Source organism: Copadichromis virginalis, linkage group LG13 (assembly GCF_057382275.1).
Source record: "Copadichromis virginalis isolate Kocher_CV1m ecotype Utaka linkage group LG13, C_Virginalis_male_GT1.1, whole genome shotgun sequence".
NCBI classification, from domain to species: Eukaryota; Metazoa; Chordata; class Actinopteri; order Cichliformes; family Cichlidae; genus Copadichromis; species Copadichromis virginalis.
In genome coordinates this window covers 18,342,257-18,359,619 of record NC_140630.1, presented here as the reverse complement: position 1 = coordinate 18,359,619, position 17,363 = coordinate 18,342,257, and the positions used below count along the sequence as shown (strand labels likewise).

Sequence of the window (17,363 nt, the reverse complement as noted above, 5' to 3'; positions counted from 1 at the left end):
CCTCTCCGCTCTCATGTCTCCCACGCACATGCTCAGACACACAGCAACTCCTCCAGAGCCAGCCAGAAGAATCCAAATGTTTTAATTAGCGGTGATAAGCAGAGACAAGCAAAGCATTGAACAGCTCTGACACACACATACACAGTCGTCTCCTATCAGCGAGTTGATAAAGGAGCTACTCGGGCTCCACTTATGGGCTCTCAAGCTTCCCTCCTCCTCCACTTCCTGGTCTACACCTCCAGGTTGTTAAAGTTTTGAGGGGCCAGGTGTCATCCCTTAGATATCATATGCCTACTTCCCAACAAACACCAACGAATGCAACGTGAATTAGGCAGATCCTGCCTGGAGCTGTTTGCCAGAGAGTGAGAAAAGAAAAAAACATTTTTGGACATGAGCTGAGATAAAATTTATGATTGTCACCTGTCCTGTAACAATATCTTCCAAGTACAACACCACAAATCAAAAAAAGAAAACTATAAAATGACAATAGCTGTCACTGGAGTTGTTTTAGACAAGAGTGTGAATAAAACTTTTGAAATGGTTTGAGAGCTTCCTGTGAATAAATGAATAGCTTGTAGTTTTTGCCAGACCAGTTTGTGCTGACTAGAGCTTGAAGGCATAACAGTTAAGCTTATTTGACAGGAAGCAAAAGCAGCTTTCTTTTCAAGATCAAGTTCAAAGGGCAAGAGCGTTGTTTCTCCCTGTGTCCCTGACTGCACCTGTGTTGCTTACACACACACACACACACACACACACACACACACACACACACACACGCACACACACGCATGCACATGCAAGGAATATTGTCCACGTTATTTTCCTTCCGCTGACAGACAAATTCAGTTTTGGTCTAAGTTTGCAAGCATTAGCTGTTGCACATCTGTTGTGCAGCGGAAATTTTTAATTGTGCAGGTGTTTTTCCAAAATGTTTCCGAGATGGTTTTATGACCTCGACTACCTTTTATTCACAGAATTTGTCACAACATTCAAGGCAGAAGGAAGGTCTGAGGAGAAAGAGTGCTGGACACCTGCAGTGATCTGTAACAATGCTGCAGTTCATCAGACCCTGCCAAGGCTTCACTCCCAAAGGCCCAAGGGTTTGCGTGTGCATGTGTGTGTGCATGTGTTTGTGCGTGCATGCGTGCGTGTATGGCCTTTGCTTTGATCATGACAGAAGCATGGCAAAGTAAGTTTTTAATTGGTGGATTCCTCCTGAGGCAAAAAATACATTTCCATCTTTAAACAAAGAACCGTTCCACAAAGCATCGTTAGGTCTTTTATAGGCCATTGAATTCATTTTTTTTTAAATAACACATCTTGGCTTTGTTGCTCATTTTAAAATATCAGCTTCCATGTTGTAGGAGGATTACCCGCCTCTCCTTATTCTGGCCCATTAGCACTGGCATTTTACTATACTGTAAACACTTGGCTTTATCAAGGAGCTTTGTATTCATTGCAAGTCTTGCATGTTGTTCTTTTATTGCACGACAAGTGAAAAGGATCCCGTTTCAAACTAACACGCACGCCAAAGCCGCCCACAACATCGCCCCATTGCTTGTGTCTTTACATCCCTGAGTATGAATGCTCAGAATCAAAACAGCTGGTGTGTCTTTCTCTCCAACCTTCTCCCACAGAGTTGCAGAGTTACTATGTGTGAGCATGTGTAAGCATTTTATTGCGTTTCACTGATCATCTTGTATCCTTGCAGTGGTGGGAAAATGTTTCCTCCCCTACTTGTTCTCTTAAGTGATGACAGGAGCTGTGTCTCCCCCATATCACAATTCTTCATAGCTCACACACACACACACACACACACACACACACACACACACACACATGCTATGGGAGACATTCAAGTCACAACTGGCACAGCAAGTTGGTGATCTGTGAGCTATTTTAGTTGATATTTTGTTTGTTTGTGCTTCATATTTCACCCCGATTGCCATCTTTGGAGTCATGTCTGAGTTAACAAGAAACAGCCAGAAACCATTTGTCACTTGTCTCTAAAGGTTGAAAGTGGTATGTTTGGAACTTTGTGAGAACATCTAAAAAGAAGCGAGACGAAAAATGTCTGTTCTCATGGATTTATTCCAGGAATGATTTTGTGTTTAAAGAATCCGGGCTTTTTTTCTTCATTGTATTTTCATGTGTAAACACAAAAAAACCCTCAATATTCCAGCTGGAGTTTTCTTGAAGAAATTTGAAAACTGTGGCACAAATCTTATCGAGGTTTCTGAATGCTACCGGTGAATGTGGGTCTTACTAAACAAGACAAAGTTGATCAGACAAATGTGGGAAGCATTTAAGTGTTTTACCATTTTTTGGAGCACTGAAAATACTGGAGGCCAGCTTAGAGCTGATTTGTAGAGCCTTCTGCATAGGGACTTGTCAGTTTGGAGCTTCATGTGAATGAAAAGACTTTGAATGAAAAGACTGCAGGTCCTGTGACAGACTGGCGACCTGTCCAGGGTGTACCCTGCCTCTTGCCCTAAGACAGATGTGATAGGCGAATGGATGGATAGAGACTGGATGCAGTGACTTCTCTTAACCCTATTTCCGACGCTACCTCTCGTTATCCTTAACCCAAATTAAGCCTCAACCTTACCTTAAAGCATGTCTTGACTGTAAAATGTCGTGATTTATGCAAAGTGAATGTGTCATCCATTGGATTTTGTCCCATAGTGCTGTGTGTGCACAACACAAATGACCAAATACAGAACATGCAAGAACCTCATGGAAAAAATGTATTTTCAGCACTGCAAATCATCTTCCATTCAAAGAAATAAAACACCACCTTGTAATCTGGCATACAAGCAATTTAAAGACAAATGAGTGTGTGCCATATTTTAGTTTAACTGTCTTTAGTAAATTTGTCACATGTCCTTTCTGGATTCCTTTTAGTATTCCTGCTGACTGAGAGCTATCATTGACATTTTGTCTGTTACGCTTACTGTCTTGTCTGTTTATTCTCTTATTATAAGAATAAACAGACACTCAGTACTGCTGTGTTTGTCATTAAGGTGTTACAGTAATTAAAGCCAACACCCTGCAAACCTCACTTCAAAGGTCTGGATTCATCTACAATCCATACCTAACACCAACATGACACCTTTAGGTACAGCCTGCTGTTTGTATCAAAATGCAATTTTGAGTATTTTATGGTAAATGGCCTGTATTTGTATAGCGCTTTACTCAGTCCCTAAGGACCCCAAAGCGCTTTACACTACATTCAGTCATTCACCCATTCACACACACACATTCACACACTGGTGTAGGCAAGCTACATTGTAGCCACAGCCGCCCTGGGGCGCACTGACAGAGGCGAGGCTGCCGGACACTGGCGCCACCGGGCCCTCTGACCACCACCAGTAGGCAACGGGTGAAGTGTCTTGCGCAAGGACACAACGACTGAGACTGTCCGAGCCGGGGCTCGAACAAGACGAACTGCCAACTCTTGAGCCACGATCACCCTTTTAGCTGATATCACAAACGAAGACTTAATATTTTTAATTAATAAGGGTAATAAGGTTTTAAATATCAGCATTTTAAATCACCTGGTCCCTAACAGGTTTCAAAATTATTTCAATACAACCTGATATCAACAACACATGACATACTACACTGCGTCATTATTTGTGTAACAAAAGCAAAACCACAATACAGAATCTGTGTGTGGGAAAACTATGCACACTCCATAATTTAGAAGCAATAACTCAAAGTAACATTGTTGTAAATAGTTTTCTTCATTACATTGTTGTTTCATGTAAATGAGGTTTGCATTTTATTATTATTGTTAATATTTATTCATTTATTTGTTATTTTTTGCACAACTCTGTGAAGGCCCCTTTTCACTCATTGTTTGAGGACTAGTTTGGATTAGTTGCCTCCTTTTTCAGCCATTCTGTTGCTGCTATGTGGGAGATCATTTGGCATACAGAGGAGTTCATTTTAGACTCAATAAGTGTAAGCATGCTCAGGTCCTGTGGTTACAAAACAAACTCAAGTCAGCAGGTGCATAAAACCTTAGGATTAAAAGATGGGGTGCTTTCTTTGTCTTGTGACTATATTTTTACACTCATGTGGATTTAAATTCTGAGACTGAGGGGTGGGGGTTAATGCTTCAGCATCACTTTAGCAAATGAATTAGATTATGAAACTCCGGTTAGCACTCTACTAGAACCGTGGATATAAAAGAAGAGATAAAATCTCAGTTCATGGCTGCAAAGTGATTTCAGGTTTTACAGAAAGCCAGTAAATAAAACAATCTAAACAAATTATGCCAGCCATAAATGGATATCATGTGATCTTTTATTCACTAACACCAATTATGTTAGCTCCTTTCTGCTTTACCGGTTTCTCCTCCTCTCTTGGCTCCTTGCCTTCCCTGCAAATCTGCCTAGAGCAGGAGAGACTGCAGCAGCCAAGGGGATTACAGCAACAGCTCCTTTATCCAGCAGCACCCCCAAGGAGCGTGAGATCACAAACTATATGTGTCTGTGTGTATCCCAGCGAATTAGATGAAGAGACCATAATCACACCTCATTTATTATCTGTTGGCAAGTGTGGAAATAAGTGGACATTATGGCATAATCCTGTATCACCCTGTAATTCATGCTGAGTGGTCCAGTTGCGATTTAGCTTAAAATATGGAGAGAGATCTGACAAGAGAAACAACCAAAGAGCAATAGAGGGGGAGAGAAGACTACTAAGCTACTAAGGGAGAAATCTTGTAGGGGACCTGAGTCCTTCAGGCGTTCACACTCCTAATACCCTTGTTGCGTGTTACTGTGTGTGTAAAAACACAGCTCCACAGGTGCTTGCTGTAAGGGGCTTTGACTGCAGGCTTGAGTTTCCAAAACATGGACTTACGCTAATGTGCAAGGGAGGTTATGTATACCAGCCCTTCAGCATTTTGTAATCTTTTTCACCAGTCACTATGGTGAATTATTGTAATAGAAACACAACTGCATGAATGTGTGTGTGTCTGCCTTGTTGTCAAAGCAGTCGTGCAAGATGTCCTTAAAGCAGAGGTAATATTCAGGAGTGAAAGTACTCCAGGTTTGTTTTAGGGCACAGCAGCTACTAAACCACACACTTACACATTATGTGTAACACACACACACGCACACACACACACACACACACACGCCCACTGGGTAAACACCTCGGCTTAATTATGACTGAAAGTGTAAAGGGTGTAGCACTGTATCTATATAAAGGGGTAATTGTGAAAGTAATTTGCGCTGTTTGTTGTGTATAACTGCTGTAACAGGTGATAACATATTAATGATCATGTTGGTACACAATATTATCAGAATTACAGTGCTCTATTTAGAGGCTGAGCTTTGTAAACGCTTAAATGTTTGACATTTTAAATAAACTGCCAAACATGAGAATGTCTTTCTAAGTCAGGTTATCCAGCGTTTTGTTTCTCACTTCCATCTTTGACTCAGTAATTTATTAGAGCTCAGTCTCACCATAAAACCAGCCTGTGAATGAAAGTACGAGTCTGACAAGTTTGAACACAACTTTTTATTTTAGGTATTTGCATTATTTTTAATTTCTGCACTGAATAAAATACTGAAAGTGTAAAAAGTAGTTTGAATTACATTCACTGGACACTTCATTGGGTACACCTCTCTAGCACATTGAGCTTTGTTTGCCGTCAGAACTGCTTTAATTCTTCATGGCATAGATTCCACAAGGTGCTGGAAAATTTCCTCAGAGATTTTGGTGTTTATTGAAATGACAGCATCACACCATTACTGCAGATTTGTTGCACATCCATTACGTGAATCTCTTCCTAGAGAGGCTCTGTTTGATTGGTTTGGAGACCATTTGATTGCAAAGGGATGGACACAGTCAACAGAAAAACTCAGGTACTGCATTTAAACAATGCTCAATTGGTTCTAGGGGGCTCAAAGTGCATAAAGAAAATATCCTCCACACCAACTACCACTTCCCTGATCTGTGGGTAGAAGGCAAGATAGATCAATGCCTTCATGTGGTTTACACTAAATTCTGACCTGACCATCTGAATGATGCAGCATAATTGAGATTCATCAGACCAGGCAGACATTTTTTTTTCAATATGAAGCTTAAACATAAGTTCAGTAAGGAAGATCTGTATTCACTCATTTCCCTACTCTCCTGGTTGTTCAGGCTGCAAATCTATATTCTTTATATCATTTCTACATGCCCACGCTGTCAAACTCAATACTGACATCATTACTCATTAGCTGAATCTTCCTTCTGCAATAGAATCAGCCTCTAAACTTCTATTATCCCATTTTGATGAGCCTGTGCAAATTGTAGCCTTAGTTTCCTGTTCTTAGCTGACGAGAGTGACACCTAGTGTGGTCTTCTGCTGCTTCACGGTTCGACATGTTTGTGTTCCAAGATGCTCTTCTGTAACTTCAGTTACTGTTGTCTCACTTTCAACTCAAAGGAGTCCAGCATATAATAGGCAAAAAATGAAAATGATGTGTGTTAATTAGGAACAAACACACTTCATTACCACAACTGTGTTGGAGAAGCTGTGGAGATGTAAATGTGAATCATTCCCATGTGTTCTGGTTCTGTCTCAAGATCGCAAAATTTTGGGAAGATGTTCATTTAGTTATGGGTAATATTCTGGGTTATGCTGTATCTAAGTCTTGTACATTATTATATCTTGGTGTCATTACGGGAAATGTGTTGAAAGAGGATAGATACGTATTGAAAATGATGCTTGCAGCCTGTAAAAAGGCAATCACAAGAAAATGGTACAAGATAGACCCACCATTGCAGGATGAATGGATCAAAATTATAGACAAGATACAAATTATGGAACAACTGACTTATAGAATAAGGACGCAGGAAGATCATCACCATCGAACGTGGGAGAAATGGACTGATTACATAAACTCGACAGGATAAAGACCATCACATTGGACAACTGGACCCTCATACACACAATAATAACATGGCTGAACCACCACTCACAACCACTAGCACTTTATATAGCCTCTGTAGAAATTATCCACATATTTCACTTATCTTAACTGCACTACTGTATAAATCTGCATAAACAAACATTCTGTACAATACGATAAATTTTAATTCTACAACTGTTTATAACTTGCCTAGTTCATATTTCTGTATAGTTTTCATATTTATAGCCTGTACATAGCTTGTACATAGCTTGTACACCACTACAGCCTCTACATACCTATAGTTATAGCATATTCATAACATTCCTTCATACCGTGTACATTATAACATACCCATAATAAACCCATATTTTGTACCCTCATACCTAAAACAGATCCATTTCTGTAATATATTTATATATGTATATTATTGCTAATATATATTTTGTAATATATCTATATCATGGCTAAAGCACTTCTGGGTGGATGCAAACTGCATTTCGTTGCCTGTACTTGTGACATGTGCAATGACAATAAAGTTGAATTCTATTCTATTCTATTCTATTCTATTCTACATTGATAATGAGAACTGATCAATTGTAGAAACATGTTGACCCAACACGTTCTTTTTTCACCTGTTTTATTTATTTTTTTATTTTTATTTTTTCTTCCTTTTTTATTTTTTAATTGAATTGAATTTTATTTTATTTTTATGTTCTGTTTCATTGTTACCCTCTATCTCCCCTGTATAATGTTCAAAGAAAAACAATAAAAAGAAAGTATCCAAAAAAGAAAATGATGTGTGTTTTTCCAAGTAGCCACCTTTTGAGGGTTTTGCACAGACTTGATGTTTTCTCGACCACCTTCATGATGTCATCAACAGGATGCAGTCTTGAATGACTTCACACATACAATGAGCACTTATTTTTCCTGCACACTCATCCCAATCCACCATCAGCTGGGATAAGGTTAGGTGATTGTGGAGGCCAGCAAAACCCATCTCCCCGCCATCCCCTCCTCCTCAATGCTCCATGATGAAAACCACATATGCAGATACCATCAGTTCACCATCCCTTGTGTTTCTTGCTTAAATAAGTCCTCTTTTTCTTATTGGTCTCTTATTAGACTGCTTGCTTTTTGAACTCTAGGAAGCACTGATGGGGTTTCAATCTGAGATGCCATTACCTGCCAATATAAAACTATAATTAACATCCTTGGTACCACAGAGGTAACTATTTTTTTAAGTGATTTTGCACTGATTTGTTTATCTGCTGTTCTTGTCATAACATAGATTAAAATGTGTTTGCACTACCTTGCCATAATACAGTTTACGTATTATGTTTATGTTTAGTGCTGAAATGCTATCTCAAATTCTGACTGATTAGAATGAATAAGTTACTCACAAAATATTAACCTGCTTTCATCTAGTTGGACAGAATTTGCAGATCTATGCAAAACTCTTAAGTCTAAAAACAATTTTTTGCACAATGATTCACTTGCAGTGCCGAACGAGGCGGAGGTTAAACTGCGCAGATGTCATTTCTTAAACCCAACAACTCACAATTGTTTACACTTGTTGCTAAGTTCAAAGTGCTCAGGCTGGAAGGGTGTGTTGAAATTTGAAACCAGCAGTGAATGGAAACAGTCCGAGAGGCAGATGAGGAAGACAAGGAAGAGGAAGAAGTTTCAGAATAGTAATATATGATTACATTTGAGCAAGGGCTGTGGGTAATGTTTTTTGCTATATGTAACGACAGCCCATATGAAAGCAAACTGAAGAAATGTAGAGAATGAGACATGATTTTTTTTTTAATTAAAATGTCCCCTTTCATATATTTCTTACATAAAATAATGGCTACTTTTAAAATTATAATATGAGACATGTACCCTATATGAGATTCACAGTATAGATAATAGTAAACAATAACTACATGTTACATTCTTGAGTAAAACACAGGCTCATACTGTCAAGAGTGGGAAAACAGTGGTTTCTTCTTAGCTCACTTTTTTGTGCTTTACCTTATTTCATTTACTTGAAGAGAAGAGAAGAGAAGAGAAGAGAAGAGAAGAGAAGAGAAGAGAAGAGAAGAGAAGAGAAGAGGAGACACTGCAGTCTTCCACATAATATTCAGGCATATAATGGATTAATGTCATATAAATATACATAGTACCATACTCCATTTATCTTCATTGAAGTGCACATATGCACACACACAAATATAGTAAGAAGGAGGCAGACAAATGACCAGACTAAATAGTTTACTCCTCTCAGACTGCTGAGATTTGGAGCAGACATGCTTATTCACACAGAGAGAGGGAAGGAGATACAAGCAGACAATTTTAGCAGGATAAGCTATGGCAGACCACACATACTGTGGACTGTACATGCATGCAGACATAGTGGGAGAGCCCAAGCAACAGAAACAGTTCATTAACACTCCCTGTTTGAACAGGTGTCTGCCTGACTAACATGTTTGTGTGTGTGTGTGTGTGTGTGTGTGTGTGTGTGTGTGTGTGTGTGTGTGTGTGTGTGTGTAGAGACTGAGGTGGGGGAGCTGTCACTCATCACCAAGTGCTAAGCCTGCTACTCTAAAACGCATGCATCCAAATGCTGTTTCCTAACTAAAGGATTTTGTTTATCTAGCATTTGTTTCATATCGGTACAAAAGAGCAATAATGGGACCAAGTCAAGCAATTTTACATCAAAAGACTGCTGATCATTAAAAGTCTGCAAATGTAAGTAAAACATCCGTTCACAGCTTCTTCCGGGTGCAGACATGCACCCTCGTCACAGTCTGCAGATTTACAGAACACTGGAGTGCAACTTTGTAACCTGATTGATCAACAACAAAGTTGAAGATGCTAGCTGATTTGATATAGTTCTGATTAAATTCAGCTGATTCTATGTTGTGATGTCAAACTGACACTTTTACAAAAATCTCTTGACAGATATTAAAAGAGCAGTCACAAGTCTGAGTTTCCCATTTGTATTTGTAATGTACATGAATTACTCACAGGAATTACGTACTTATGTAGAATAGAATTTTCATATATGATTTAATCCAAAAGCAAATTAATGAATGGAACAAATATGGAATTTCAGACATTATGATTTATGAGTAACTAATCATATTAATTTCTTTTTTGTTGTTTTCTATGGTTCATGAAAAAAAATAAGAACTGAACTTTATTGTAATTGTCAATATTTTTACTTTCATGACAAAGTTATTAAAACTAGTCCATCAGGATTACAACACTTGAAAATGACAGAATAAACATTCACTGCTTCAGAATGTTTTTTCTAGCTTGTTGCATGAATTGCAGACTTGACACTGAAGATATGAATGTGAATATGATGAATAACTCATGAGTCATGGTGACTGATGTACCTTTGTTGCATTAATACATATACCTGTCTTGAAGCACAGCATGCATGACATACGGTTATTTATTGAGTTTTTTTCCCAACTTTTACGCCGATGTCTTCTGTGTACTTGAGGTAATTAAAGTTTACAGTAAAATGTTGCTTTTTGAAAATATTAATCAAAATCTGATGTTTGTGTCTGCGTCCATCAGATTTTTAAAAACTGACCATTACTTCGACACAGACTTCCGCATAATCAATATGATCCATCTCCGAAGTCTTCACCATTCACCCTTTTATTTATATTTTTTTCTTCCAAATTCCAAACCTTCACTCTTCCAGCAGTTTGAATTCAGCCAGCGTGTTCACAAGTTCAAGTTGCACTTTCAGTTTTGAGGGGGTCAAAGTTGAAATGTGCACCTGTGCTCAAGACAAAACAACTGTACCTGCCCTGGATGAAAAGTAAATACCTGCAAACACACACAAACTTACCATGTGTTTCTGACAGCACAGATGTGGCTGCAGGCTTCGCCTCCCTTTTGATCCACCCCGTTCTATGCTTTCTGTTCTAAAGGGAAACAAACGCTTTGGATCTTTTATACAGAGTAAAATGGCAATTGTTACTTTTTTGACTGGTGAATTTGCAAGAGTGTTTTAAGTCTGGGGTGTCAAATATATCGCCCAAAGGCCAGAAATGGCTCCACCGAAGATCTGGCCCAACAGATGGCTCCGCAAAGTATGTAAACTTCAGAGGAGCATGGCACCAAGCATTGTGTTACAAGTTGTTAAGAATACATTCATGAGAGCTTTCCAGTTACTTATGAGTTCTTACTGATAAGAACATTAGCTATGGGCTTCCATACCACAATAAAAGAAGGTGAATGGAGCCCTACCACCATGTTCTCTCTCAGTTTTTTTTGTTAATAAATGCCTCATTTATTGGTTTTATGTAAGGACTTCACTGCTCCAACCCACTTAACATAAAAGTGGGCTGTGTGTGGTCCATGAATATGAGCTTCACACCTTTGTATTGAGTTATTCTCTTGCAAAGCGTGCACACACACACGGGGAAAAAAATAAAACATTTAAAGAAAGTTGGGCTCCCCACCTTTTAATAACAGTGAATAGAGCCCGACTGCTGGGTCTTTATTCCACAAGTGCAATTCAGTGCCAGAAACAATCAGACATCAATCAATAAGAATGACAGCTTGCATTAAAGTGTATTCAGTGTGGGTACAGTTGTATAACTAGCCTCTTGAGACTCTTTTGGATACAGCATAATGTACACAACCTTTTCTGTTGAGCACTAACAATGAAGCTCTGTTGTTTACAAGACTGTTAATGCCAGCTAATGCACATAAAGGTCTTCTTCTTCTTTTTTTAAAGCTGTCCTCTGCCAAACAGGTAGACCGTGACTAATTACAGAATTAGGGAAAACAATAATATATGTTCTGGAAATAAAATAAGATTTGAGTTATCAAAATGACCAAAAAACTACTTAAATACACAATTCTGACACCTGGGAGCATCTAAACGTTTGTATTTTTTGCCCAATTAAATCATAAGCAAAAGTGTTAACACTGATATTTGAAAAAACAAAGTAGATTCACTATTTTTTAATTACTTTGCCTGCAAAAAAAGGGGGGCTACCTCAATCTGTAGAAACTAAGATGTTCTTTCCTAATCTGTGGAGTCTCAAGTTAATTTATAGGGGAAAACATACTCTCTCTCAACTTGAGTTGCAGCTTTGGCCAAGTTTGGTTTATTGTCTCAAGGTTTCTGGACAGTGACACTTTTCAGGAAATAAATGTAGATGTTCTTCCTTTAAGTTGATTGCTTAAGATGCTGAATTAAGAACTGAACGCTCTGTCTGTTATGAGGGATCTGGATGACGAGTCAGTTATTTGCAAACTCAAACTCTGGATGGGAAAAATAAAAATCCAGTTCTAGGACAGCAAAGCTACAGAACTACTAGAGGCAACAAAGTAACACTACTGCCCCCTGCTGACTATTCTTTCAGCTTAGAACTCCTTACAGCCTCAGCTTCAAGAATCAAAGGATGCTAGTTTGAAAACTTCTCCAGATCAGCTGGTTCGCTTTTACATCACGGTGTTGTCCTGTGACTTAAACAATATCTATTCTTGAGTGGTAAAGAAATATATCAACTCAAACTGCCTTTGAGGATGTCTTTCTTATCTGCTATGTCTGAATGGGATTGGGACAACTGAAGTGGATTTTAGTGAGATACTATGTGCACATTAATATCTCCTTGTAGAAAGAGCTCAGAGTAGATTACACCACAGAGGCATCTACATCTCAGCTTCCATTTGTTGTGTTCTCCTCTTGTTGTACTGGTGCTTGGTGAGTCCATACTTGAAGAACTCATAGACTGACCAGCTGATGGCTGTTGAGGGCATCTGGTAGATGACTCTCGCTTGGACTCCCTTGAAGAAGCCCCGCAGGCCGCCCAGCCTGTATACTGTCCGGAAGGCATGGGCCAGGCCTGAGATGTGTCTGTGGGCTCCTTTGCCGGAAGACATGGAGCCAAGGGCTAGAGACTCCTGGGTGTTGAGCAGGGTCTTGCAGACATCCAGAGGCGTGGTGGCTGCGGCTGCGATCGCTCCGGCCAAAGCCCCAGACAACATGTGCGATGAGGGATTGTACTGTCTGTGAGGGTTTAACAGCTCCTGAAGGTACTCGTAGGTCATGAAGTGGAGCGCCTGGAAGGGCACGTTCATAGTGAGCTGGGTGGTGTAGCTGCGGTAGAATGCAGTAGGGCCCTCTTTCTGCCACACTGCACGTACACAGTCCAACACGCCGCGATAGGGCGAGTTATACATCTGCATTCGCTGCTTCACAACTGAGGGAAACATGGTGTCCAAAGATGGTAGCGCAAAGGTGGAAAGACAAGGAAAAAGAAACGAAAAATTAGGAAACCATCACCTGCAGTAAAGCTATCCTTAAGAGAATAAACATACAACATATACAAAGACATAGTATGTAATTCCTCAGACAGCTGCAAGCCATCTAACAGCTGCAAATGAGCTCAGACCAGTGTCCTTCTACTGACATGTTTGGGCAGGTGGTCTACAGACAGCTGTGAAAGTGACTATGTGAAGCTACAGGGCTGCGGCCAACATGTGAAGATAGTTGGCCCAGGTGTGGCACCTGTAGGTTTCCTTACTGAAACCCAAAACTGCTGTTTTGAAATAGAAAAAAAATATACACATCTTAACTCTCAAAATGCTGCCCTTACCTTCAGCTGGGTTCATGACTGCATCGTGAAGCAGTGTGGCCACACACCCAGCTGTTCCTGAAACAAACACACTTCGGAAGTCACTACACATTCAGATAACTACGGCAAAATAGGAAACTAGAAGAGACTGCAGAAGAGAATTTTCACTTGCAACAGAACCCATCTGACCTCGGCACAGCTTATGCTTTTTTAAAATTCCAGCTCAAAACAGCAACTCACAGCAGAATTTCTGGAAATTTAATAAACTGCTGGTGTAAAAGAACATTTCTGACCATGGTTTGTAAAGCAAAATGTAAGCAAAGAGAGACACCTAGTGGATAAGCCAGCTTATTTCTCATTTGAGGGATTTCAATCAGAAGCCTAAGCTTAATAAAAGATGACTAACAGGGGAAAAAAGGTAGATGAGATGGGAGAAAGAGGACTTACCCAGCCTCCCATTAAACTGAAACAGAAGAAAGAGAGTGTAGGAAGAACAAGGTAATGGCTGACATTTTTTATTTATTTTTTTTAAGTTGAGATGGCTTAGCTTTACACGATCCACTATTTAACTTTCCTTGAAGCCACTGAGTGGCCGACAGCTGTCCCTGGCTTTTCTTTACAGTATACAACTGTAGCTATGAAAAGCGTTTATCCGATTTGATGTCCTGCCAGGGGTTTTTTGGACTGGTCAGGCAGCACACAGATTAGGCTGAGTCAGCAGCTTCACAGACGAGGGCATTTGGCAACACTCTTTGAGTCGGGAAAGTCCTAAATATCAACCGGTTACAGTGATCTCATGGCTAAGATTGCTATACACGATCTATTAATTTATAACATAAACTGTGTATGGATGTTTTATGGTACCATTAGCCAAATGACTGTTAGCCCCTGGATGAATCACATCACTTAGAGTCTTTTTGAGTTTTTCATAGCTGGCAAAATACAGGGCATGGGCAGGACCCGCCCCAATAGCTGTTGCATTCAAGCCTCTCAATGGCCGCCAGATTCCCTCTGTGGCTACAATCCGGCGAAGAGCATCCATCACATTCCTGTAGCGGGCCGCAGGGTCGGGCTGAAGACTCTGCATTCGTGTCTGCGAAAGAAATGGCATTCTGATGTCAAATAGAAACGTGAGCAGAGTGTGCCACTATCCTGTCCACTATTAACTTAGAATTAAGCGATATGTTTGCGGCGTTTGACCTGATTCTGATCTAAAAATAGGATAGAATGCATAATTGAACTTGTTCCATATGTCTGCCTAAGAAGACAATGAAGACAGCTCTGAATAGAATGCATTGTGAATGACGGGTTAAATGAGGGAAATGAGGTATTTGACATTGTGTGGGGTGTATCTTGGTGTACATGCATAAATGAATACAAGGAAGTATGCAGTTACAAGCTCCAGGGTCACAAAGGGACATAAGCTGACTTCCTCTAAGCTTCTTTTCCCACTGACCCTGAAACACACCTTTCTCTTTTCCTCCTTGCACACGCTCACACACAGGTGGATGATCGATTATATAGACACATTAAAAGACAAGAGCAAACAATTAATGTTTAAATCACCTGGTATGTGATATTTATAGAAGGCTGCATGAGTGGACTAGATGATTGTGTCTGTCTCCAAGGCACCAACAGCAACATAATCTCCTAAATACCAAACTTCCAGCTGAATGGACAAACTTAAACCCCACTGTGTCCATGCACAGCTCTGCAGAGCAATGCTATGAGCATACTGCACACAAAGTCAGTGCACACACTTGTAGTATTAGCAGGGTATTGCAAAGAGGCTGAAATATCCTCAGTCACTCATTGTCGTGACACATACACATGTGTGGAGTCCTCACCAGCTGTAGGTTTGCTTTGTTTATCTATAGCCTGTGGTTATATAACTACAAAGCAATGACCTTTGTAATGCTATGCTGTAACAAGTCCATCCATTCTTTGAGGAAAAAAAACAACAAAGGGTTGTTTTGGGTTTCATTTTTCATTGACTAGAGAGTCAAATACTCTAAAGTGTAGCACACTTCTTCAGAGCCGCAGCAAATTACTGGGATTTACGATACAAGAATGACTAAATGCCAGCCTATTCAGAACTTTATTTACAGTACTTAAGAGAAAGGCTTATGTGCGCGAGGGAAAGATTTTTTTGGTATAGCTACTCTGCAAAAATACAATTCTAATGCTAAATGCATACTAAACACTACTTTTAAAAAAGTTTGATGATTTTACTTCTAATATGTAAACAAATTCATGCTTCTACTAAGGGTGTCCAGTATTTAGTGTGCTGGTACTCCCTGACTGCACTTTGCTGCATTTCAATTAGCCAGATCTCATGTGTGACTTGGTTGGGAAAATGCTGAGCTACACTAGTTCCACAAAAGAAACTATACAAATAAAAAAATAAAAATGCCCTCATCCAGGTTCAGGCCTGTAACTGGCCTAAGTGCGCTACAGGTGAAAGACACGGATGAAGTGAGAGTGGCGATATTCTGCCTGCCAAACACAGCTCAGTGTCCTGAAACCACTTTGTGGCCGCCTTCCTCTTGGCTGTAACAATGACCTCTTTGGGCCAGTGTGGCACAAAATAAAACAAATCTTGGTTCACTGAAGCTGCATGATTCATGCAGTAAAATATCTTTTTTGGGGGGATGAGTGAGGGAGTTGCTCTGCTGCGCCAGGCAGCTTTTTCACTGGGTTTCTGGGAAAGCAGCTGCTCCACTGTGGGGGGAGAAGGGGCAAATTGTCTTCTATCTTGTAATAGTCAAAGCCGGAAGGGCGTAAGTTGCAAGAGAGAACAACTTGTTTTTGTAAACACAGAGTACACATTTCCTCCATTGTTATTTTTGGAATGGCTGACTCATTCTCTTTAACTTAACACCTCTTTATTAAGCAAGTGGTTCCCCGTTTGCTCGCACAAACGTGCAGTTACGTAACATTACATCCGCTGAAACTCTTGACAGCAGACTGATTTGATAATTACGTTATTAGTTACACAAAGCTACTCCTTTTTGACTTGAATGGCGGCTAAACAACTTATTACGTTATTCGCACTCAGGTTGACGCTGTAACAGCATGCTAACAAATAAGCTAATACGGCTGTTAAACGCTAACTGAGCCGACTGACCTTGTCCTCATAGCAGCCAGCTCTGCGGCGTGTTTGGGTTAGCGAGCAAGCTAATGGGCTATGCTAATATGCGTGATGGCTACATGAATGGTAACCCCAGACCACACCAGGGACTACGGAGACGAAGCATTCAACAATCACAGAAAGTTGTGGTTTTGCTGGTTAGCCAGTGAGCCGTGCTACCTTAACACAGTCGATGGGGAACATGAGGCAGTGCTCCATTATCCCGGCCACAGCTCCGGCCAACATGTGGGTGCTAGTGGAAGCTCCCTGTGGCAAACCCTCATAGTCCGGTTCAGAGTCCTCTGACTGTGCATCTTGTGCACTGCGGATCAAATCAATAGTCTGTATTTCAGTTTCCCCTCCGATCCGGGGTGTCAGGCTTCCCACGATACTTTCTGAAACTCCCCAGAATCTGCCCCCAAGCCATCGAACTTCTGCCCCGGCAGAGGCTCCTGCAACCCCGGGATCATTCCCTGTGGTCTCCGCTGTCATCCGACGCCTCCTCACAAATCCATCTGTTTCCATGAGAAACGAGGGGATGTGTTAAGTCTTCTGGCTCGCGTGCACGGCTGGTCGTGGACCTTAAACTTTTACATTCCCTTGGGGAGCTTTCACAGTTACTTCCCTGCTACACCATTCCCTCCCCTCCTCTACCCCTGACAGCAGCGGGAGCCAGGAAAGGGAGGCCGTGACGGCAAACGCACAGCGAGCCCCACCACA

The 17,363-nt window shown here is 40.5% G+C and overlaps 1 protein-coding gene across 1 annotated transcript; it reads right to left on the bottom strand.

The window, feature by feature from the left end:
* Nucleotides 1-11,357: 11,357 nt before the first annotated feature.
* Nucleotides 11,358-17,363, bottom strand: slc25a28 (solute carrier family 25 member 28). Its single transcript, XM_085477732.1, has 4 exons — nt 16,824-17,363; nt 14,378-14,606; nt 13,535-13,591; nt 11,358-13,138 (listed from the first exon to the last, which is right to left on the bottom strand). Exons 1-4 carry the CDS (start codon nt 17,166-17,168, stop codon nt 12,588-12,590), a joined length of 1,182 nt encoding a protein of 393 aa, XP_085333858.1. The 5' UTR covers nt 17,169-17,363; the 3' UTR covers nt 11,358-12,587.